The following is a 23,742-nucleotide window of genomic DNA, read 5'->3' as shown; positions in this document are numbered from 1 at the left end:
CCTCACTGGCATGCCAGAAACAGAGAATGTAGAACCCACATAAAACCACGTGGTGAGCCTGTTTAGAGCATCAGGTTGGGAAATACGATCGGTCACTAAACCAGTCAAACCGGTTTAGTGACAATCATTAGATGATTGGAGGCTTTAGTGCATCTAGCCCTCAATTCCCCACATTCACACTGCATAAATGCGTCATCATCCATATGCCAAACTAGCTGTGAAAAAAAGTGTGAAACCTTGGTTTATAGGACACAGGGTTAAATGACAATGGAACTGTCCCCTTGATCCCTGCACACACAATATTAATATGGTCATTTTATGAACACACAAATCAAGCTCACATGCCACTTCACTGTATGAATACTATAAGACAAGGCAACTTCTTGTTTGGTCTACAAAAACAACTGTGTTATTTAACCAGTTCCAAAAGGGAAACAGGGCTCCAGGGAGCAATAGACAGGAGATATTAATTACTGTAGCTGTGGTGAAAAACAAAACAGCTGGTTTTGCTGAAAGTTGCCTCCTCTTCCCTTTTAGTTTTGACATATTTCAACACTGCAATAATCCACACAACACAAATACATTAATGTCATTACCTTCAGCGATTCTGTCTGTAAACCAAGTCCCTTGGTACAAAGTTCCATGACTGAATAGGAACAAAAAGTGTCTCGGACTTTGTACTGACTCACAGCAAGAAGCCACAGGGCAGGATTGGTTTCCAACTCTGAGGGAGGAATCAAAACAGACTGGTGTCCTGAATACACGCTGCAAAGACATGAGATGTGTCAGCATGAGCTAGGAAGCTTTCTTGATTCAGAAGAGAACAGATGTGCTCAATCTAAAGAACTTTCTCAGAATGTGTCATTCTGCTTAACGTACAAAGCAACCTGGGTGCAAAAGCTTCCTTATTAGTAGATGGTTGGCTTCTAGCCTCTGCCCTTCCCAGCATTTGCTGTACCACATCCATGACTCTTAGCCACTTTGTTAAAGAAAAACCATCTTCGTTGATGTTCAAAATTATTTAACCAGCCAGAAACGACTGGCTAAATCACTTGTTCAGGGCTATGAGGGGGTGCTGAAAAGTTCTCAGCCCAAGAAGAGAATGACCTGGATATGGCTCAGCCAATGAACTGAAACAATGTCAAAACAGAGAATTTTGTTTCTGAAAATTGGCACTTAATAAGATACCACTCTTTTCAGATACACTTGCAAAATAATGCTCAGAATTTAGTAAGTTGGGTGGTTGGGCTGAGAACCTTTCAGCACCCCTCATATCTGCAAATTTTCAGCGGCATTAAACTTGTTCTCTCCACTGAAAATGAAAGTGAAAGTTGGCTATTTTGAGGGGATTCTGTGGGTAGAGTTGACACTTGGCTGGTTAAGTGCCGATATTCAGAACTTAACCAGCCAGGGTAACTGCATAAATCACAGTCCTATCTTTAAGCAACAACCAGTTAAGCTCTGAACACTGATTTAACTTGCCATGTGCTAATTGATGCCACATATACTGGATATTCAATGCACATGCCTTACCGGCACATGCATGTACACATTTGCAATTGCCTTGGAATAAGTATAAAATGTCTATCTATATTCCATAGGGAAATATTACAAGTCTAGGTTCTTGTCATAATATTACCCGCCAATGGGTAACTAATGAAGTTACCTCTCAGTAGTGATTAAAGACATTATTATACATGCTGATTTTACCTTCCACCAGGAAACCAAGACGCCATAGTTACAACAGGTATAACTTTATGGGGTGATCAAGTTTAAGTTTATTTAAAAATATGATTAATCGCCTATTCATATATTCAAGGCGATGTAAAATACTAAAATTTTACAACTTATGAGGGGAAATACAAATGCTACAGACATGACTTACAAGACTGACTGAACCACTAGGGAAGGCAGGGACAGAAATACATTAATTGATAGTAAATAAGACAATTAAGGGAAGCAACACAAGGTGCGGTTTAGAAAGAATCAGAAATTTAAAAATGGGCTAAAAAACGGGTAATGGCCTCACTTGCATTGGTGATTTAATTTAAAAGCAAAATGTACTGTAGCCGATACTCTGTAATTATCTGTAAGTCATTTGGTGGAGGGGGAAGGGAATGGGGAAGAACTCACTTAGGGAAGGAGTAAATTTGAACTGGTTGTTTTGATGTTTATGAACTTTATACATTGGCCCCATATTGTTCATGCTGTTTTGTATAAAATAAAACTTTTTCTCAATAAAAATTTATTTAAAAAAAACAACAAAATAACATGTACCCAACATATTTTGAAATTTGCTATATTTTAAATATAGGAATAATATGTTATTACTGAAGCATCGGTGTGAAGTATATAGGATTATTAGTGCACATATACCTGAGTAAAAACACTTTTTATAACAATACCACTGTGTTCAAGTAAGCATTCATCTCTATGAAAATCCAAGTATAGGAGAGTTTGGGAAAAGTCACCTACATGTGCACTTACACCTGCTCCAGAAAAGATGTATGTTTGCGGTTTCAGTGTGGCCACAATTTTGTCTGCTTTAGCCATGGCATTTTATAAAGATACAAAGGCTCCTATGTTTCTAAGTTAGCACATACTTGGCCTTCAAATCTAGGCAACTTGTTAGAAAATTATCCTTTGTGTCCAATGGAACAACAAAGAATACAACTGACTTTCTTTTGTCAGATATTTTTAGGCACAAATATAAGAACACCCACTCTATACTTTAGTATGAACAACTAAATTTGATATAGTTAACAGTGCTCAGAACCACTCAGATGGTAAAAGAAGATCACAATGAGGTGAAACCCCCGAGAGCAGTGTCTTCAATGTAGGAATGTAGGAAAGAACATTAGATCACATAAATTTGGAAGAAATTACATGTGGGTTCTCTGAGGAAGCCTGGTCTGGCGAAATGCGTCAGAACCTGGAAGAATCAGATCTCTAAAATGAGTACACAGTAGCTTTTTGTATCAATAATAATAAAAGGCTAAGCGCGCATGCGCTTTTCAAAGATCGTGATTCCTGGTGGCATGAGGTGTGCTTCTGTGTCACACCTCACGGCGCCTGCGCTAGCTGGAGGCGCGTGTTCCAGGGACTTCTCCCTCCCGCTGCTCTTCAAAGCGGCCTGCTGATGGAGAGAGAGAGAGGGCGGGTCAGATGGCGGAGTAACTCAGGGCAACACCCCCTATTTCCTGGTGCCCAGGCTGCTGCTACTGGTGCTCCAGTCTCCCGGTAACCGTCTCCAGGGGCAGTAAGTAGAGCGAGAGAAAGATCCCGGAGCGCTGCTGCTCAGGTACCGGGGAGGGGGCCGAGAGGAGGGGTCACAATAATCACCGAAGCCCAGGATCGGCTGAACTGGGCAGCTGCAGGGTGCGGTCGGGGCTCGGTCTGTCTTGCTGGCGGAGCTTCAGACCCTTCCTGATGCAATGTAAGAAACAAAAAAGAAAAAAAAACAAATCCAGGTAGGCAAAGGCAGGACGGAGGCTGCGATCGGCAGCGGCTGCTGCTACTCCTCCAGCCGCCAAGCTCCTCTCCGCCGGCTCCGGCCGGCAGCCCCCTCCACCCCGTCCTCTCTGCTCCGGTGGCCCGCACAGGAGAAAGAGCGGATGAAACATGATCACAAGGGAGACCGTGCAAAGGGAAATGCAAGGGGGTTGAAAAAGCGAAAGGTGGGACGGGAAGGGAAAAGGGAGGGGGGAGGAAGCCTAAAATGAAAAAAAACCCAACTTTATACAGGAAGAGGAGTCTCTAGCACCCGTTAATTTAACGGGCTTAAAGACTAGTCATCTTATATTTTCAATAATTAGAGTTTTCACCAATATAAAGTTTGAAGTGCAATGATTGAACATTGAAGACACTGCTCTCGGGGGTTTCACCCCATTGTGATCTTCTTTTACCATCTGAGTGGTTCTGAGCACTGTTAACTATATCAAATTTAGTTGTTCATACTAAAGTATAGAGTGGGTGTTCTTATATTTGTATCTATTCCACGTATCACCCACGTGGTTACTCTTATCCCAGATTTACATTTTAGATATTTTTAGGCTACAAGTTGTGCCCATTTCTGAAATTGCCAAGCACAAATAATGCTTGCCAAACTAGCATCAATGCCATGCTTACCCTTTCGTATGAAGTTGTTAAATAAAACAGAAATATTTCAGTTAATTCTTTTTAACATGAGGTAGACTGGATAAACGAAGTGGTACTTTGCATCTTTGGAAATTACGTACCAGAGAGTCAGCTTTGAATAGTTCAATAAATGGAATTTATATAAACTAGAGAGACATTATTAACTGTGCTGAAAAAGTTTTAACCTGAAAATTATGCAAATCTGTGTAATTAATCTAATTTCAGGTTTGCATTGCTTTGCTAGGTGAAGCAAAGATCATCAGACACATCTGTTCTGTTCCAGTGATGAAAACTTACCTACAGAGGCACCAGAGCACAAACCCCAGCCCACAGTAAGGGTCCAAACAGATAGCAACTTCTCTGGATGGGTAGAGCTCACATTGCAGCTTTATAGAACGACAGAAGGCACTAGTGGCTGCATGAGACATCTGTAAAAATACAAAATAAAGACAATAACTGACTCTAGATCTGTTCTCCGTCGACTCCCAAACCTGAATCTGATAAAGGAAATTGTGCTTATAGAAGTAGATACACGGCAGAGAAGAAAAACTTCAAGACCTAACCATTTATCAAGACATTCCCAGAACAGAAGCAGTCTCATGTTTTAGCAGGCTTCTATGGCAACACACTTCTTCATACACAAATGTGTGGAGGGAGACAAGGATAAGGCTGAAACACTAAACAAATCCCTTTGTTTGGTAGTCACTGAAGATGGTAAAAACCAGAGGGCATAATTTGAGGTTGAGGGGTGGTAGATTCAGGAGTAATGTTGGGAGGTTCTTCTTTGTGGAGAGGATGGTTGATGTTGTGGTATTCAGCCTATGCCTGCTAGGTGTGTCCCCAGAGCAGTGCACAGCTCAAAGAGTAGACACTCCACAAACAGCTCAATTTAAACCCCAAACTGAGCATTTTGATGACTTTCCTTCTTTGACCCCTAGAGGGAGCGGGAGAGCAGAGTTGCAGGTTTCCCAACCCCCACACAGCTCTAGGTTAGCTCCCAGCAGTCACCTGCAGGCTAGAAGCAGAAACTGCCGGAAAACCTTTTCACCTGAGGGTTTGGGGCGTGGCTGCAGGCTATTAAACAAAAGAGCAGAACAGCTAGAGAGATAGAAGCAGGGGTGTCCAATGTCGGTCCTCGAAGGCCGCAGTCCAGTCGGATTTTCAGGATTTCCCCAATGAATATACATGAGGTCTATTTGCATGCACTGCTTTCATTGTACGCTAATAGATCTCATGCATATTCATTGGGGAAATCCTGAAAACCCGACTGGATTGCGGCCCTCGAGGACCGACATTGGACACCCCTGGATAGAAGGTAAAGTAGCAGCAACAGGGAAGGCAGCAAGACTCAGGGTTGAGAGCTCTGAATGGCAGTGAGCAGCTGGAAAGTATGGAGCTGACTGAGGCTGGTTTGGAGTCACCCAACTTCATGCCTCAAGATTTCCAGAACATGAAGCTGGAGCCATATGCGGAGCCATGGAATGGAATCCTGCCAATGGAGGTTTGCTGGACTGAAGGCAAGTAAATCAGATTGCCTAAATGCTTAACTTGAACATTGCTTAACTAAGCTGACTAAGTGGGTTTTTTTGGTAACCCTGAAGAAGGTGTGGTGCTGGGAGGCACCTCTAAGAACTGCAAAAGAACTGTTTGAATTTTGGGGTTGTTTTTTCTCTTCCCTCTGGGTGGGGGTGGGGGAAGGGCTGTTACCAGTCCCAGGCAGTGGGGAATGCTCCGCATTTTCTGTGGTGGGATTGAGGGCCTATGATTGGCGAATTGCGACCATGCAGAGCACACTCCCTGGCCAGCAAGTCAACTGCTGGGGACTAGTGCTGTAGCAATAGTGCAGGCTGAAGTAGGGCAATCAGCCCCAAAAGACTGGTTTTTTAAAAATGTTTGTAAGTTTGGACTATTGATCGGCTGGAGAGCCTGCAGCAGCTTTGGAAAAACTTGAATGATGTGTTTTTGAACTTTATTGGCTGACATTAACCGAGAGACTGTTTTTCAGTACCTTTTGTTTGTTTTGGGACTATATTTTATATCTGGAACATCCTGACAAAATTATTTTCTTTTTGATATGAAACTGATTGAACTTGAAACAAGCAAGCTGATTTGAATGTTTTGTTTTGAAGAATAAACCCAGGAATTGCTTGATACAATACCTATCTGGTGTGGCAGTGTTCACTTCTTTTAACCTTTTTCTTTCCTTGTGCTACCCATGGCAGCACACAAGAGTTTTCTCTCCTGCTACCGGTACCCTAGGATCCATTGCCCTGAGGCTGCCGGTGACAATGCCTGGAAATCACTCCCGAGGAAGGTGGTGGAGAGGAAAATGGTGACAGAGTTCAAAAAAGCATGGGATGAACACAGAGGATCTCTAATCATAAAATGTGTATATATTGAAGAACTAAGGCCAGTACTGGACAGACTTGTACAGTCTGTGTCCCATATATGGCCATTCAATTGAGGGTGGGCTGGGGAGGGCTTTGATGGTTTAGATGGGCTGGAGTGAGCTTTGACAGAGACTCCACTAGATAGAACCTAAGCACACCATCAGGCAGAACTCCAGAAATATATAAGAAAAAGTACCATCTATAGAGCGTGTATGGTTGGGCAGACTGGATGAACCATTTGGGTCTTTATCTGCAATCATTTACTATGTTACTATGCGGTTGGAGGACAATTGTCACTTGGTGGTAAAACGGTGAACGACAGTGAAGAAATGATTATGCTGTTTGCAGCGGACTATTTTTATGGAGCTAGTAAAACCAAAGTGGACCAAGCCATGAGACCAGATGGGACAGTGTTTTCAACTCAATCCTGGAATACTCCCTTGCCAGTCAGGTTTTCAGGATATCCATAATGAATATACATGAAAGAAATTTGAATATAATGGAGGTAGTTTATGCAAATCAAGGTTATGCATATTCATTCTGGATATCCTGAAAACCTGACTAGCAAGGGGGTACTCCAGGATATTAAGGGAGCTCAGAGAAGATCTGGCAAATCCACTGAAGGAACTTGATATGGCTTACATAGGCAATATATAACATTTCAACTAAATTATTTCTGGAGATGGGAGCAGCTGTAGAACTTAGAAAGGGCAGATTTTGTCCCTCTTTATAAAAGTAGTAATAAACAGGAGATTAAATCATGCTGAATGGGCTGGTCTCCCATATTCAACAGCACTTAACTGGGCAATCCTGGTGAATATTAGCTCTGACCACCATGGAACTGTCTAGGCAGTGCCAGGCTGTCTGGAAGCAGAGTAGAAACTTTTTCAGAAGTTATATACTTTTTTTTTTAATTTGCTCTTTTGTATTAACATGGAATTATGTACCCAGTGGCATAGCGAGAATAGGAGGTGCCTTGGGTGGTGGATCTCCCAGTGCCAACCTCCTGCTCTGTCCAAGCCCCCACAACACACTTGCGCCTTCCCTTCCCACCCCCATACCTCTTTAAATCTTCGCCAATGTGAGCAGCTTCTCCGGCCTGATGCTTGCGCTGGCTTTCCCTCTGATGTCACTTTCTGGACCTGCAACCTGGAAGTGATTTCAGAGGGAGCCAGGCCAGCTCAAGCAGCAGGCTAGAGTAGTTACTCGTTTGGGCGAAGATTTTAAGAGTATGGGAGGGCGGGGAAGGGAGGGCTTGAGCATGGCATATGGGGGCATGCCTCCCCTCCGCACACCACCACTGTATGTACTCACTCAATATTCTGCCAGTGCCTGTCAGTAATTTATTAAATGCTACCTGTTGCCAACTAAGTCAAATCCAAATATTCAATCCTGAAGCCCATGTGGGCACAGGATTGACTATCCAAGCCTTACTGGACTGAAAGTACTTACAGGGGTCCTGGCTGATATCAGCTGGGTAGCAGCATAAGACACTATTGGTCACAGCAGCTTAGCTTTGCATATGAAGCCATGAGACAAAGGAGTGAACGGGGATCGCTCCTGCCCAAAAGATCCTTAAGACCATCATGGTTTTCAAAGCTAAGCTGGTTAGGGGGAGACACTTTGGGGGCTAGAAGGTTCTGGGAGAGAGACAGGGAAAGATGTTAGATTGGGGGCGATCCTTTGCTTTTGGGGAGGAGATCAGATTGGGAGCAGGATTTTTTTTTCTTTTACCTTAGGGGAAGGAGGAAGTGAGCAGAATCAAAGGGAGGGGAGACCTCTGGAGATGGGAGACCTCTGGAGGCTATCAGCTGCTACCCAAAAGTTTTGCAGGTGCCAGCAACCACATAGCTAACCATGCAAAGTTAGGACTATTATTTATGTGGTCCTACATGCCCAGTTGGCTATACAGACACTGGCATCGAATATTGCCTACACCTAGATACCTCTGGGTTCCTCTCCAACCCCACCCCAAGAATGCCCCTCTCTGGCCCAGTACTAAAATGCCTGGATAAGGGCTGCTGAATATCGGTGGATGGCCACTTGAGCATGATTTAAGCAGGCAGGAGTCTCTACTGTCTGCTGAAATGGCTTTGGGTATCGGGCCCTATTTCCCCCCTCCCCTGTGTACTCTGCCCAGAATTGTAGATACTGTGGGTTATATTTTTAAATAAATAATGCAGGCACCAGCAATATTCAGTGTTAGGGCTTGCATAGTTAATTGAGTAATAAGACTGCAGAAACAGCAGTCCTAGCTTTGCCTAATTAGCTATGCGAGTACAGCACGGAATACTGGCATACCTGAAAAGCTTCCATCTATGGCTGCTCTCTTAAATATTCAATGCTGGTGCCTGGACATGGCCCGGCACTAAATATCTAGGTTTAGTTTGGTCGGCAACAGTAAATGCTTTAAACACTCAGGCTCAGTTTCTGTTAATTGGCGCCTTTGTTGATGGCCACCTTAAAAGCAGCCGTCGATTGTATGCCAATTATGCAATGGCGCTGGGTACAGAATCGGGTCTCCAGAAATGTAGGGCCAGAGTTTTCCTAGCCTACATGTCCGGTGCCTAGCTATGATGTGAATCGCAACTCCGTAGGCGCTTTAGGCTGCCTAACGCCACTTCCGGCATTAGCCACGCCCACAGTGGCATTAGGCGGCCTAAAGTGCCTACGGAGACACGATTCAAGCGCCAATTGGAACTTTGAAACTCAGTTAAAAACATTTCAATGATTTTTTATTTATTTTTAATAATTTATATTACACATATCTTACCGTTCTATGCAGATTACAAATTATTCAGATACTCAAACAATGTTCCCTAACTGTCCCAGCAGGCTCCCACTCTATTTAATGTACCTGGGGCAATGGGGATTAAGTGACTTGCCCAGGGTCACAAGGAGCAGTGCAGGATTTGAACCCACAACCTCAGGGTGCAGAGGCTGTAGCTCAAACCACTGCACAATACACTCCCAACAACTGAGTTTGAGCACCTACCAGCGCCGTTAAGAGCATCCGGGCCTCACTGCTGTTTACAAAGAGAGAGATAGCCAAATACCAAGGGGTAGAGCACTCCATAAAAGGGAGCCAAGCAATAAATGCAGGAGTCAGGGAGGTGTCGCCCAGAATTATGCACATGCCAGTAATGTCCTGTACCAGTGCCCCTCAAAGTAGTTGAATATTTGGTTCCTCGTGGGAGCTGTATTGAAAATTGATTAGAAAGCTTATCAATAAGCTCTGGTGTGCACGTGCTGTTATTTCTTCTCATGACAGCCAATGACCCCTGATGCAGGTATTGTGCCGAAACATAGCCAAGTCGGGTCAGCTAAAAAAGATTTTGCATTTTCAACTTGTCGTCAAGCCTCTGCTCTTTGCCATCACTACTAACAAGAGTGGCATAGGGAGAGCAGAGCAATTAGAGAATGACACGGTGACAAAATTCATCACTGTCCCCGTGGAAATAATCCCATGTCATTTTTTAGTGTGTATTTCAACTTCAGTCCTTCTACACCAGCATTCTTCAAAACAAAGCTTGAGGGTCAGTGGTTGTGGCCATTCATATTCTGATTCTTCCCTCTCTCCTTAAAGAATGACATGAAGATGGTTTCCCGTGGTTATCCGCGGGGACGGGAACGGTGATGAATTTTGTCATCGTGTCATTCTCTAAGAGCAATCTCGCAATGGGGAATAAAGACATGAAATAGTGGGCAGGCCATATTTCACGATAGCCTCTTTGTTGCTTTCCTTTTATTAGCTTGTCACCGTTTTAGTAACATAGTAAATGACAGCAGATAAAGACCCAAATGGTCCATCCAGTCTGCTCAACCGTAGTCCTTTTACTAGCTGAATGCGCATTCCCTCAAGCAGCTGTTCAGTGAGTAGCACTGCAATATCAGCTTGCATGTGGTAAATGAAAGGGAAAGCAGTATTTCTTGTTCTTTGGTTGTCCTGCACATCTAGTACAAATGAAAACAGAATAAAGAACACAAAGTCCAATGTGATTTATGCCAGTTCTTTGAATTTAGAAATGTTGCTCCTTTTCGCACAATCAATGCTATCACCCTATCACCTTAAAGCTCTCCTCAACCACTTTTAAAAGTAGTGAATAGAAATTTTTTTAAAAAAGAGAGATACCACCTTTTTTATTGGATTAACTTTGTCCATTTTTTAACTAGCTCTCAAAGGCAACGCCTTTTTCAGGCCCAAAATGAGCAAAAGATGACAAATATCTGAATATTTAAATGAAACATAAAAGCATTCCACAGACAGTCTCATGGGGAAAAGTAGAGGTGGGGATGAGAAAGAGGGAGAGATGGTTGGGTGATAAAAGAATGACAAAGCAGCTTAATTTTATGCTTTATAATGCAATAGAAAACCAGTGGTTAAAGCTACAGCCTCAGCACCCTGAGGTTCAAACCTACACTGCACCTTGTGACCCTGAGCAAGTCACTTAATCCCCCCATTGCCCCAGATAGATTGTGAGCCCGCCAGGACAGATAGCGAAAAATGCTTGAGTACCTGAATAAATTCATGTAAACTGTTTTGAGCTCCCCTGGGAGAACGGTATAGAAAATTGAATAAATAATATCTTTGATAAGTTCTGTCTAGTGGCCAACATGAGTGGAGCTGGGAATATCTCTTCCAGTAAATTTATCCTCCTGGAACAGTGGCTGTAGATCTTTTATGATGATTCTTAGTTTTTCTAGCTCTGGATTGTCTATCACTACAAGGAGCACACACTGTGGTTTTCTTCTTTGTGCTGCAACAGTTTTCCCTTCGGTGTTTTCATAGTAACAGTAAATGACAGCAGATAAAGACCTGAAAAGTCCATCCTTTCGTTACATGCCTTATAAATTCATGATTAAATTGTCTTTTTTCCTTTGATATTTCTGGGCAATAGACTGTAAAGTCTGCCCGATACTGTCCTTAGGTTCTATGTTCCTGGAGTTCCCATCAGTGCCCTCCCTAGCCCATCCTACCCTGAATCCCTATATGGGACACAGATTGTGCAAGTCTGCCCAGTACCAACCTCGGTTTAGTTTATACAATTAATTTTCTAATTAGAGATCCTCTGTGTTCATCCTACGCTTTTTTGAATTCCATCATAGTTTTCCTCTCTACCAACTCCCTCAGGAGGGCATTCCAGACTCAACCACCCTCTTCGTGAAAAATAATTTCCTAACATTACTCCTAAGCATAGGCAACGGAACACATTTTATTTGGAGGGGTCCCCCAAAGCTCCACCACAGATCCTGCTCAATATCCGCTCCATTCCATACCCTGCCCCCATAATAGCACTAATTGTAATACCATTTGTTCCATTCATTTTTCATATATACACACAATATAATCTTATTAACAACACATAATGGTTAACCACAAAATTAAACTAGAGAAAGCTGTATGCTTCTCAACATTCATTCCTACACTTGGCCTTGGTCACACATGCAGAACACAGAAAACTCTTATGCAAATACAGGCCCACAAACTAAAAGTACTAACATATACAAACGAAACCCTAAGATGCAAGACTCTGCATTCAGTACAACCCCAGAGAAATACGAGGGTCATTTCATAAATAATGCACACTTTTTAAAATTTACATGTTTTACTTTTTTCTAGTATTTCTTTACAATCCTCCCTGCTTTGCAATGACCAGGAAGCTTCATTATTCCATCCAAGACACCGTTTTAGTTCAGTTGCCGAATGGCTCGGGTACCGACGAAAGAAAGCGCTTCCAGAGATGCAAAACGAAGTCCAGGCATAGGTTGTTTCAACTTTGGAAAAAGGTCAAAGTCTGGTGGACTCATGTCTGGACTGTAGGGTAACACCTCCCAGCTGTATTTGCGTAGTTTTTCAATGACGACATTCCCTATGTGTGGATGAGCGCTGTCGTGAAAAAGGAGTGGCCCAGCCAAAAGCAACTGAGGCCGGGTTTTGTGCATTTTTTGCAAAAAAAAAATAAATCACGATAATACACTGCTGTGACACTTCTTCCACATGGAACTTTGGCTGTAACGATGATGCCTTCATAATCATAAGCAAAATCATCATTTGTTTGACTTTTGATTGAGCTCGTCAAAATGTTTTTGGTCATGGGGAAGAGGGAGCTCTTTACTCGTCATTGAAAAACTACACAAATATGGCTGTTCAATGTACCTTCTCACTACCTGGAAAGGAGGGTGGGGTGGGGTGCTCTGACCTTAGAAAGGGATGCTCTGCCCAAGGTTTCTACCCTGCCAGGTACACCACTGTAGCTCCTTCTAGTAGTAGTTATGTACTTTTGATGTGGATTTCCTACCTTCACCCCAGCTAGCATTCCAGTTGTGGATACACTGAAATCAAGATAAGCCAGTGTGTCTGGATCAGACGGTTTGTAGATTAGGGCTGGCCGTTTCTTTGGCAAATCATCTGGAAAGAGAGAGGGGAAAAAAAAAAGCTTTGCTCAATATTCCATTGCTGCAATGGTCTTCCACTGGTCCCCGTAATTTAGGCAAATGTTCTCTGAATGGAAACTTAACTGAATCTCTAAGGTACATTACATTACAGAGTATTTTTCTCATGGAAAGATGCAGTATAGCTCTACTACTACATTTATTTATTTACTGGGATTTATTAACCGCCTTTATGAAGAGATTCACCCAAGGCGGTGTATAGCAAGTATAAGTCAACATAAAATTTACCATTTTATTATCAGCTTAACTGTAGTAACAAAAGATCAAATATAAACAAATACAAAGAAAGAGGTAAACTCTAAATCAGCAAATTGCAACTTAATTGGACTGTCATGAAGTTTTCAGAAAATATACTTAACAGCAATGAAATTCAAATAGCAGTGTCGGCATAATCCTTATGAAACACCTAATAAGCACACATCACAGCATTCAAACAACACAGATACAATACAGCTTACCATATAGCCGAGAGACCAAATGAAAGTATTAGATGGGGACAAGATGGGTAGTACAGAGCCCGTTGGGATAAACAGATGGGAGGCTACATTTAAGGCAAGATATTTAATTGTATAAATAAAATAGATCAGTTCCTTATAAGTTAAAGTGTATGTGGCAAGCTAGTCCAGGTGCAGAATTAACACAGATATCCTACATATCGAAGGCCTGGGAGAAGAGCCAGGCTTTCACATGCTTCTTGAAGCAGCAGTGCTATCCTTACTTCCTGGACAATTCAGTAAAACCTAATTTGATATTACAAGTTAAAATCTCCCCCCCCCCCCCCATCCCTGAAAAATGAACTTTAAGAATTAAGGGAAAAGTAACAACTAATCATTACAAAATTTTGTTAATGGTTCCCATACATCTTGAAATTTCCTAATATATCCTTGCTGTGTTGCTATTACTCTTTCCATTTTATACATATGACATAATGAATTCCACCAAAAATTATAATTTAGTCTACTCCAGTTCTTCCAGTTATAAGTAATTTGTTGAATGGCAACCCCAGTCTTTATGAGTAATTACTTATTATGAAGGGGTGGGAAGGGAGGGAGATAAGATTTTAGGATTGGTATTATTGCTGAATATTAAGTGATATTCTCAATGTGCAAATGTGTTTATGTATTATCACACTTATTGTACATATAAAAATGAATTAAGATTTACACCCCCCCCCCCCGAAATGCAGCTTTTTCCAATACAGAAATATGTGCATTTATTCATTAGGATTTATTTACTGCCTTTTTGAAGGAATTCACTTGATGCAGTGTATAACTGCTGAATTTTCATGTCACTGTGCTTAATGATCTCTGAAAAGGCATGTAACCACACTTCAGGCACCGAGAGATAGAAAAGCTATTTTTGTAACTAGCAAATGCACCATGAACTGCGTTATTGAGCATCAGTTTTAAAAATATTTACTAGTAAATAAGACAAAGAGGGGAAATACAGCCGAGCACAAAGATCTAGACATAAGAACTTAAGAATTGCTGCTGCTGGGTCAGACCAGTGGTCCATCCTGCCTAGAAGTCTGCTCCCGCGGCGGCCCCCAGGTCAAAGATCAGTGCCCTAACTGAGACCAGCCCTACCTGCGTATGCTCTGGTTCAGCAGGAACTTGTCTAACTTTGTCTTGAATCCTTGGAGGGTGTTTTCCCCTATAACAGCCTCCGGAAGAGCGTTCCAGTTTTCCAACACTCTCTGGGTGAAGAAGAACTTCTTTACGTTTGTACGGAATCTATCCCCTTTCACCTTTAGAGAGTGCCCTCTCGTTCTACCTACCTTGGAGAGGGTGAACAACCTGTCTTTATCTACTAAGTCTATTCCCTTCAGTATCTTAAATGTCAGAATCAAGGTGGTTTCAGACTGTAGTCATCATCAGTTCATTGCTGATGTTCTTCTTTTAAATCTTAAAGTACTAAAGGAGGGCTATCCTATAACTGGGTGCTCCAATGCAGCATGGGCACCACCTATTCTATACTGGCATCTAGGTGACCAAATCCTGTTACAGCATGCTAGTGCACCTACATCTAGGCATGCCCACTTGTGTCAGGTCTCCAGCCGACAAACGGGCACACCTAAGTACAGCAAACATGTGCAACCTTACAGTATTCTATGTTTAATTATTTATTTAAAAAATTATATACCACTTAAAACTAAGTGGTTTACGTAAGAACATACATAATATTAAGACAGACGACATATAGCTCAGATATGAGGGTCATTTCATAAATAATGCACACTATTTTATTTTATTTACATGTTAAATTTTTTTTTTTTTTTTTTTCAAATATTTCTTTACAATCCTTCAATATAGTCTCCCTGCTTTACAAGGACCGAGTCCCAACGTCCGGGAAACTTCATTATTCCATCCAAGACACCATTTTTGTTAGTTGCCGAATGGCTTGGGTACTGGCGGAAGAAAACTCTTCCAGAGATGCAAAACGATGTCTACGCATAGGTTGTTTCCACTTTGGAAAAAGGTTGAAGTCTGGTGGACTCATGTCTGGACTGTAGGGAGCATGAGGTAACACCTCCCAGCTGTATTTGCGTAGTTTTTCAATGACGAGTGGATTGCTCCAGCTTCCCCACGATCAAAAAATTTTCGATGAGCTCAATCAAAAGACAAACAAATGATGATTTTTGCTTATGATCATGAAGGCATCATCATCATCGCAGACAAAGTTCCATGTGGAAGAAGTGTCACAGCAGTGTATTATCGTGATTTTTTGCACAAAATGCGCAGAAAAATGCACAAAACCCAACCTCAGTTGCTCTTGGCTGAGCCACTCATTCTTCACGACAACGCTCGCCCGCACATAGGGAATTTCATTGAAAAACTACACGAATACGGCTGGGAGGTGTTACCTCATGCTCCCTACAGTCCAGACATGAGTCCACTAGACGTCGACCTTTTTTCCAAAGTTGAAACAACCTATGCGTGGACATCGTTTTGCATCTCTGGAAGAGCTTTCTTCCGCTGGTACCCAAGTCATTCAGCAACTGAACAAAAATGGTATCTTGGATGGAATAATGAAGCTTTCCAGACGTTGGGACTCGGTCATTGCAAAGCAGGGAGACTATATTGAAGGACTGTAAAGAAATACTTGGAAAAAAAAAAACAAGTAAATTTAAAAAAAAAAAAAAAATTGTGTGCATTATTTATGACATGACCATCGTATCAACAGTAATGCGCTACATTTCTCGTTAACTTGATGTTATATAGTTACTGTATCGGAATCAAAATCCTCCCTTTTCCACATCTAGATCAATGCCCTCCCATCATACATTACATAAAGGCGTCTACAAATAAGCTGTGATTATAAAGTGAGGACATGCTCGTGTCCTGCCCGTTCTCCACCCCAAGTGTATGCCCCCCTCTCAACTGCATTCTAAGCCACTTTAGGGCACCTTTATAGACAAAATAGTAGAGACTATTATAAAGAACAAAATTACAGAACGAAGAAGTGCAGAGTGGTGCACTTGTGGAATAGAAATTCAAAGGAGCAGTATATGTGTTACGGGGTGAGAAGAAGATATGCATGGACTGGGAAAGGATCCGAAGGCTGCAAAACAATGTGGCAAAGCGGTGGCAATAGCCAGAAAAATGCTAGACTGCATAAAGAAAGCAATTGCCAACAGAAAAAGTGGCAATGTCCCTGTACAGGTCATTCGTGAGACCCCCACTTGGAATATTGTGTTCAGTTCTGGAAGCTTTATCTTGGATGTGAGAAGATTTGAAGTGGTCCTGAGGAAGGCAACAAAAATGATATTGGGATTGTGCCAAGAAATGTATAAGAGGATGCTTGAATACCTGAATATGTATACCTTAAAGGAAAGAAGGGATAGAGGAGATATGATAATGTCTAAATACTTGAATAGTATTAGTCTACAAACAAATCTTTTGCAGAGATGGAGAAACAGTAAAACTAGAAGACATAATACTGTATGAGGTTGCAGGGTGGTAGATTTAGGAGTAAATTCAGGAAATACTTTTTCACAGAGAGGGTGGAGGATGCCTGGAATGCCCTCCCTGTAAAGGTGGTTGAGGCAAAATCAGTGAACATTCAAAAATGTGTGGGATAGATACAAAGGACCCTTAAATAGAAAGGAAATAGTATTGACACAAAGCTCAATAGATCAACAGTTATCACTTCATTTATGATGTGCAGGAGTGGCACTTATATCGATGCCCCAGCAGTGGGGAAGGAAAGCCGATGCTGGATGAACCTGTATAGTCGGAGTCTAGCATGTGGCAACTCCAGCAGTGGGGCTATAGCTGATGCTGGATGGACTTCTATGATTTGTGTCCATATGCAACAAGACAGATCAAGAGCAAGTATGTATATTTTATACCACATTCATATTATCTGAGGGTGACGGGACTAAATCGCGCGAGACAATGGCGTGCCGACAACTGAGCACAAGGTTGACGGCGCGCCGAAGAAAAGCAGTATTTTAAAGGGTTCCGACGGGGGGTGTTGGTGGGGAACCTCCCCACTTTACTTAACAGACATTGCGCTGGCGTTGTTGGGGGTTTGGGAGGTTGTAACCCCCCACATTATACTTAAAACTGAACTTTTTCCCTAAAAAACAGGCAAAAAGTTCAGTTTCAAGTATAATGAGGGGGGTTACAACCCCCCAAACCCCCCACAATGCCAGTGCGATGTCTTTTAAGTAAAATAGGGGGGTTCCCCACCAACACCCCCCATCGGAACCCTTTAAAATACTGCTTTTCTTCAGCGCGCCATCAACCTTGCGCTCAGTTGTCTGCGCGCCGTTGTCTCGCGCAATTTTGTCTATGAACCTTATCTGAGTACAGATCTTGCTTAGGGTTACCAGACGTCCAGATTTCCCCAGACATGTCCGGGGGTCCGGATGGCTTTTCAAAATCTAACACTTTGACTGGGTTTTGAAAAGCCTCCTCTCAATCACATCAGGCAGGAGGTGATCCGCGCATGCGCAGAAGCCACACGATGACGCCATGTGCATGTCATTGCATGGCATCTGTGCATGCACAGATTGCCTCCTATCCGACCAAAGCAGGCAGCGGGAGGCGGAGCTAGGGCGGGCCTGGGGGGTGGGTCTAGGGTGTCCGGATTTTACAATTATAAAATCTGGAAACCCTAGTCTTGCCAATCTCAGGGGAAGGGGAAGACACCTTATAGGGGAACTTAGCAAGTATAATGAATAAATATTAGATCATTGGTTCAACATTGACTTGATAATGAATGTGACCATTGGGCAGACTGGATGGACCATGTAGGTCTTTTATCTGCCGTCATTTATTATGTTACTATGTAAAGGCATGGATTAATGAGATAAAGTCAACATGGATTTTGTCAAGGGAAATTTTGCTTCACCAATCTACTACATTTCTTTGAAGGGGTGAACTTAAACCTGTGGATAAAGATGAGTCATCAATATTGTGCATCTGGATTTTTAAAAGGCGTTTGACAAAGTACCTCAAAACGACTTCTGAGGAAATTAGAAAGTCATGGAATAGGAGGCAATATCCTATTGTGGATTAAGAAGTAGTTAAAAGATAGAACCCAGAAAAGGGTTAAGTGGTCAGTGCTGGGACTGCTGCTTTTTAACATATTTATAAATGATATAGAAATGGGAATGAAGTGAAGTAATTAAATTTGCTGATGAGACAAAATTATTCAAAATTGTTAAATCATAAGAGGATCAAGAAAAATTGCAAGAGGAACTTGCAAGACTGGACATCACATGTAAAGTGATACATGTGAGAAAGAGGAACCCAAATTATAGCTTTGTGATGCAAGGTTCCACATTAGGAGTCACCATGCAGGAAAAGGATCTAGGTGTCATCATTGATGATATATTGAAAGAAAACAAATAGTATGTTAGGAATTATTAGGAAAGGAATAGATAAATGAGAATGTTATAATGCTCCATGGTACAACTGCACCTTAAATACCATGTGAAAGTCTGTTCACCACATCTCAAAAAAGATATAGTGGAATTAGAAAAGGTATAGAGAAGGGTGACAAAAATGATTAAGGGGATGGGATAACTTCCCTAAAGAAGGGCCAGCTGAGGGGAGATACGATAGAGGTCTATAAAATACCGAGTGAAGTGGAACGAGTAGATGTGAATCGCTTATTTACCCTTTCTAAAAATACTAGGACTAGGGTGTATGCAATGAAGCAGTAGTAAATTTAAAAAAAACCAGAAAATATTTCTTCACTCAATGTGTAAGTAAACTCTGGAATTCATTGCCAGAGAATATGGCAAAAACCATTAGTTTAGCAGGGTTTAAAAAAAGGCTTGGATACTTTCTTAAATGAAAAGTCCATAAGCCATAATTAAGATGGACTTGGGAAAACCCACTGCTTATTTCTAGAATAAGCAGAATAAAATCTGTTTTATTCTTTTGGGATCTTGCCAGGTACTTATGATCTGGACTGGCCACTGTTGGAAACAGGATCCTGGGTCTGTCTCAGTATGGCAATGCCTATGTTCTTATAAAATAGTGCTTAGGTTTTGGCATATGTGACTGCAGGCACTCAGTAGCACAATTGCCCTAAAGTATCAGAAACACATTTTTATCAGTTAATAGTTTTGAGAAATCATTAATAGGGCAATTTATTCTTACACAGCATGCTTGTTACAGGTAAGCACAGACATGGGCAGGGTCTGGGCAGGACTCACACATACATAGGAGCTCATTTTCAAAGCAGTTAGACACAAAGTACGGTTTCTATAGTAGTCTGTGTCTAAGTGCTTTGAAAATGAGCTTCATAACTCAAGACTACTATAAATTATGCACATATCTCCAGCACTTAGGTAAACACATTTATACCAGCTCTATGGCTGGCATATGTACTTGTACCTTTCACAGTTGTGCTGGAATTCTATAAAGGAAGCTAGGAGCTGACACTCCTTTACAGAACAGCCTCCTACCAGGCTTCCTGTTATAGATTTGAGTCCTAAGGGACTAATTTTATAAAACTTTATTTTTTTCACATGTAAAGCATGCAGGCTCTTGAAAAGGACCCAACAAGGCAAAAAATGGTCAAGGGTTCCGTGAGTGATTGCAGAACAGCAAAAACACCAATACTCCACACAGGTTTTCTCTATTTTATATGTTAATAGTAGGCACCCTCAGTGCGCAGGTTCAGCGACGGGAGCGAACTCCAACGCTTCGTGCGAAAAGGTAGAGGCTGACAAGCCCCCACCTACACACCATCATGGGGTACCAATGACGTTGAATGAAGACTCTTTAAGCTAAGTTGCTGTTTTGATTTTTGGGGGGGAGTTGGCTGGGGGGTTCCTCAAGTGATTGCAGTTTGTGATTTCACTATTTGCACTTCGTGTTCATTATGCACTGTTTTTTGGTGATTGTGTCATTTAATTTAAAACACACCTTTGGTACCCCATGATGGTGTGTAGGTGGGGGCTTGTCAGCCTCTACCTTTTCGCACGAAGCGTTGGAGTTAGCTCCCGTCGCTGAACCTGCGCACTGAGGGTGCCTACTATTAACATATAAAATAGAGAAAACCTGTGTGGAGTATTGGTGTTTTTGCTGTTCTGCAATCACTCACGGAACCCTTGACCATTTTTTGCCTTGTTGTTGGGTTCTTTTAAGTTTCTGTGGCAAATATATTTTTTTGGGAGTTAGTTGGCTCTTGAAAAGGAGCATGAAGAGGAAAACTGCAAAATAGCACCTGCTTTTGCATGATCTATGTGCAGGTGTTTCCAGAGATGGAGTTTTGATGTACACATTTTATAACACATGCAAGAGATGTATAGAGTACACAATACACCACCTCAAAATAGGTGTAAATTCGTGTAACAATTTGTGCAGAATTCCCCATTTTGGAAACCTGTTTTATGAGACGTATTGGCTAGAATCGCATGTGGATTGCTGATGTCACTATGGTTTATACAAGATGACGATGCCATGTTTTATTTTCCCCAAGCAAGCAATTAGAATGGACTGCGAAAAGTGAATAGGTCCTAGAAAAACGAGGGCTCCGAGCAACAGAAATAGATGAATATGTTATTCTTTTGACAGAGATTTTTGCCTGAAAAATTTGAAAAGTGAATAAGATTATGAGCAAGATTTGGACTATATAAATGTATATGTATCCTGAGACACAATGATAAAAACATGACGAGGAAGACTATTAGGTTGAACCAATAATTTTTAGTCTTCTGGTTTGAGAATCTAAATAAAAATGTTTTTGAGGATTATGTATATCAGAATGATACCTATAAAAGTTAGGAAAATTTACCCCACCTTCCTCAATTGGTTTTTGTTAAGGTACTAAAGCAATTCTATATTTTACACCAGGGTATGTATTGGGTCCTCCCAGAGCTCATGGAAAATACCACGGATTGGTTGTATTTGGAATGGCGACTCATGTTTCCTTTACATTTATCTCATGTTCTCAGTATCAAGATATCTAGGAAATTTAAAGAGAACAGAATATTAATGGATACATGGAAAACATTGCGTTATGTCAGTAATTTCTAACCCAATACACAAATCAACAAATCAATCTTTATGGGTAAAATCCAAGATTCAAATTGGCGGATTTAAAGTCGTATGGAAGCATTGGATTATTGCAAGTATACGGATTTTAGATGATGTTATTTCAAATAGTAAACTGCTTGATTTTTCACAGTTGCAACATAAATTTGGTCTTAATAAATCACAAAGCTTTAAATGGTTGCAACTGAAGCAGGCTATTCAGGAGGGGTTCCCTGAATGGAAAAATCTTAATAATCAGTATAGTTTGGAGTTCTTATGCTTTCAGGCAGATTTCTTGGGTCACCAAGCCGCACAGTGGTATAAATTGATATCTGGATATATGAATAAAAAACCAAAGACTGGTCTTAGAGACATTTGTAGCATTGAGATTAAGCATCAAATTTCTGCGTCTCAATGGCCATGAATTTGGTCTTGGAGAATGAGATGTACAGTGTCCGCATCTATGAGACAAACTTGGTTCTTTTTGTTACATAGAGCAGTTTGTACCCCAGTTCGATTACAAAAGTTAGATAGCTCTAAGTCTAATAGATGCTGGCATTGTAATCTGGAGGCAGGGACTCTGGATCATTTAATATTCTATTGTCCCTGTATCATGGCCTTTTGGAAATCAATTTGGTTTCAAATTAATTGTTTATTAGAAAACCATGTAGCATTGTCATATGATACAATTCTGTTCGGTATGTCAATGAGAACAAAAAGTCAAATTTCATCAAGTAATAATAAACTTTTATTGATTATGATAGGAGTCGCCATACAACATATCACCAGTAATTGGAAAAATTACAATAGACTTAACTATACATTCTGGTGGAATTCGTTATGCCACATTTATAAAATGGAAAGAACAATTGCCATACAAAAAGGGAATTATAATAATTTTAAAAAGATTTGGGGGCCATTGACAAATTATTGTAATGATTAGACATCATTTTCCACTGAAAGTACATTTATACATAGGGGGGATGGTATAAATTTATTTTAAAGGTTTAATCAATAGATAAGAATACAATATTTATGATATTTTTGATTAATATATTTGTGGGAAGTGTAGATGGAGAGGGAATAAATTTATGTATTTAAGATGACAATTGAATGAATTTCAAGGAATGTGTAAAAGTTTTAAATGATGTAATATTGTGTACTTGATGTAAGATGAAAAATGAATAAAGAATTTGAAAGAAAAAAAATGTATATCAGAATGGAGAATTTATTGGATTGTTTTTGGCATATTTGGTCTTTATCATAAGTGATATCTGTTAATTGCCTTTCTAAATACAAACATAAGTACCTTTTCCAAGTATAAAGCATGTTTTACATATGAAATATGTCTCTTAAAAATTGTATGGAGTTATGCACGAGTACATGTGCCGATAAGATTGCATTTTCTCATTTATATGCCATGTTTAGGTGATCCTTTGGGGCATAGTTGTGATGTTTGTGTGTACTTTATAAAACATGTGGGTATGCAGAGAGAGGGTAAATTTTATAACCTCTTTTCATGTCTAAAATGCTGATTTATGTGTATGCAAGGTCTCTTATAAAATTAAGTCATGCCTAGAAGTACGTTTGGTGCAAATAGATGTGCCAAGAGAAGGACTACACATATGTTTTATAAATTATACACATACTTTGCGTTAGTATTTACACCTGCTCCCATGCAGGCATACATGCCTGTGCCTTCAATGCAGATATAGAAACATAGAAACATAGAAGATGACAGCAGAAAAGGGCTACAGCCCATCAAGTCTGCCCACTCTGCTTACCCACCCCCTATCTATGCCCTAATGACCCAATTTTCTTATCTTGATGTGATACATAGGTCCCTGTATCTTTATAAAATAGTCTAAAACTGGGCCACTTCCTGCCCAGGTAACCTGCGCACCATTATAAAATTTCTCAGAATACGTGATATAAAAGTGTCTTGAAAAAGTCTTCACAGTGTTACACGGTGTGGTGTAGTAAGAGGAGGGGGGCGGGGGCGCACCGCCCCAGGCGCCATCTTGGTGGTGATGCCAGCACCTCTTTTCTCTGCCTCCCATTCCTTTCTGTGCCGCACCTCTAGCTCTTCACTGGCATGAGAAGCAGCTCCAACCTGCTGCTTGTGCCGGCCTCGTCTCTCCCTCTGATATAACTTCTTGGTCACAGGACCAGGAAGTGACATCAGAGGGAGAGCCAAGGCCAGTGCAGGCAGCAAGTTGGAGATGCTGCACGCACCAAGGAAGTTAAAGAGGGAAGAGGCATAA

The 23,742-nt window shown here is 41.2% G+C and overlaps 1 protein-coding gene across 4 annotated transcripts in view; it reads right to left on the bottom strand.

The window, feature by feature from the left end:
• DIP2C (disco interacting protein 2 homolog C) overlaps nt 1-23,742 on the bottom strand; it is an 800,316-nt gene that overhangs the window by 73,567 nt on the left and 703,007 nt on the right. For 2 of the 4 annotated variants that reach the window (XR_004538170.1, XR_004538171.1), the window contains exons 28-30: nt 12,827-12,936; nt 4,435-4,565; nt 597-724 (exon numbers count right to left, since the gene is read on the bottom strand). Coding sequence is in view for 2 of the 4 variants with exons in the window: in XM_033931568.1 (XP_033787459.1) it covers nt 597-765; nt 4,435-4,565; nt 12,827-12,936 (410 nt within the window). In the remaining 2 variants the exon portion in view is untranslated. Of the gene's footprint in view, nt 1-596; nt 766-4,434; nt 4,566-12,826; nt 12,937-23,742 lie in introns of all 4 variants that reach the window. The other 2 variants (XM_033931568.1, XM_033931569.1) reach the window with 1 other exon arrangement.

Source organism: Geotrypetes seraphini, chromosome 2 (genome assembly GCF_902459505.1).
Source record: "Geotrypetes seraphini chromosome 2, aGeoSer1.1, whole genome shotgun sequence".
Taxonomy (NCBI): Eukaryota; Metazoa; Chordata; class Amphibia; order Gymnophiona; family Dermophiidae; genus Geotrypetes; species Geotrypetes seraphini.
The sequence above is the reverse complement of the archived record's forward strand: the minus strand, read 5'-3'. Positions and strand labels throughout refer to the sequence as shown.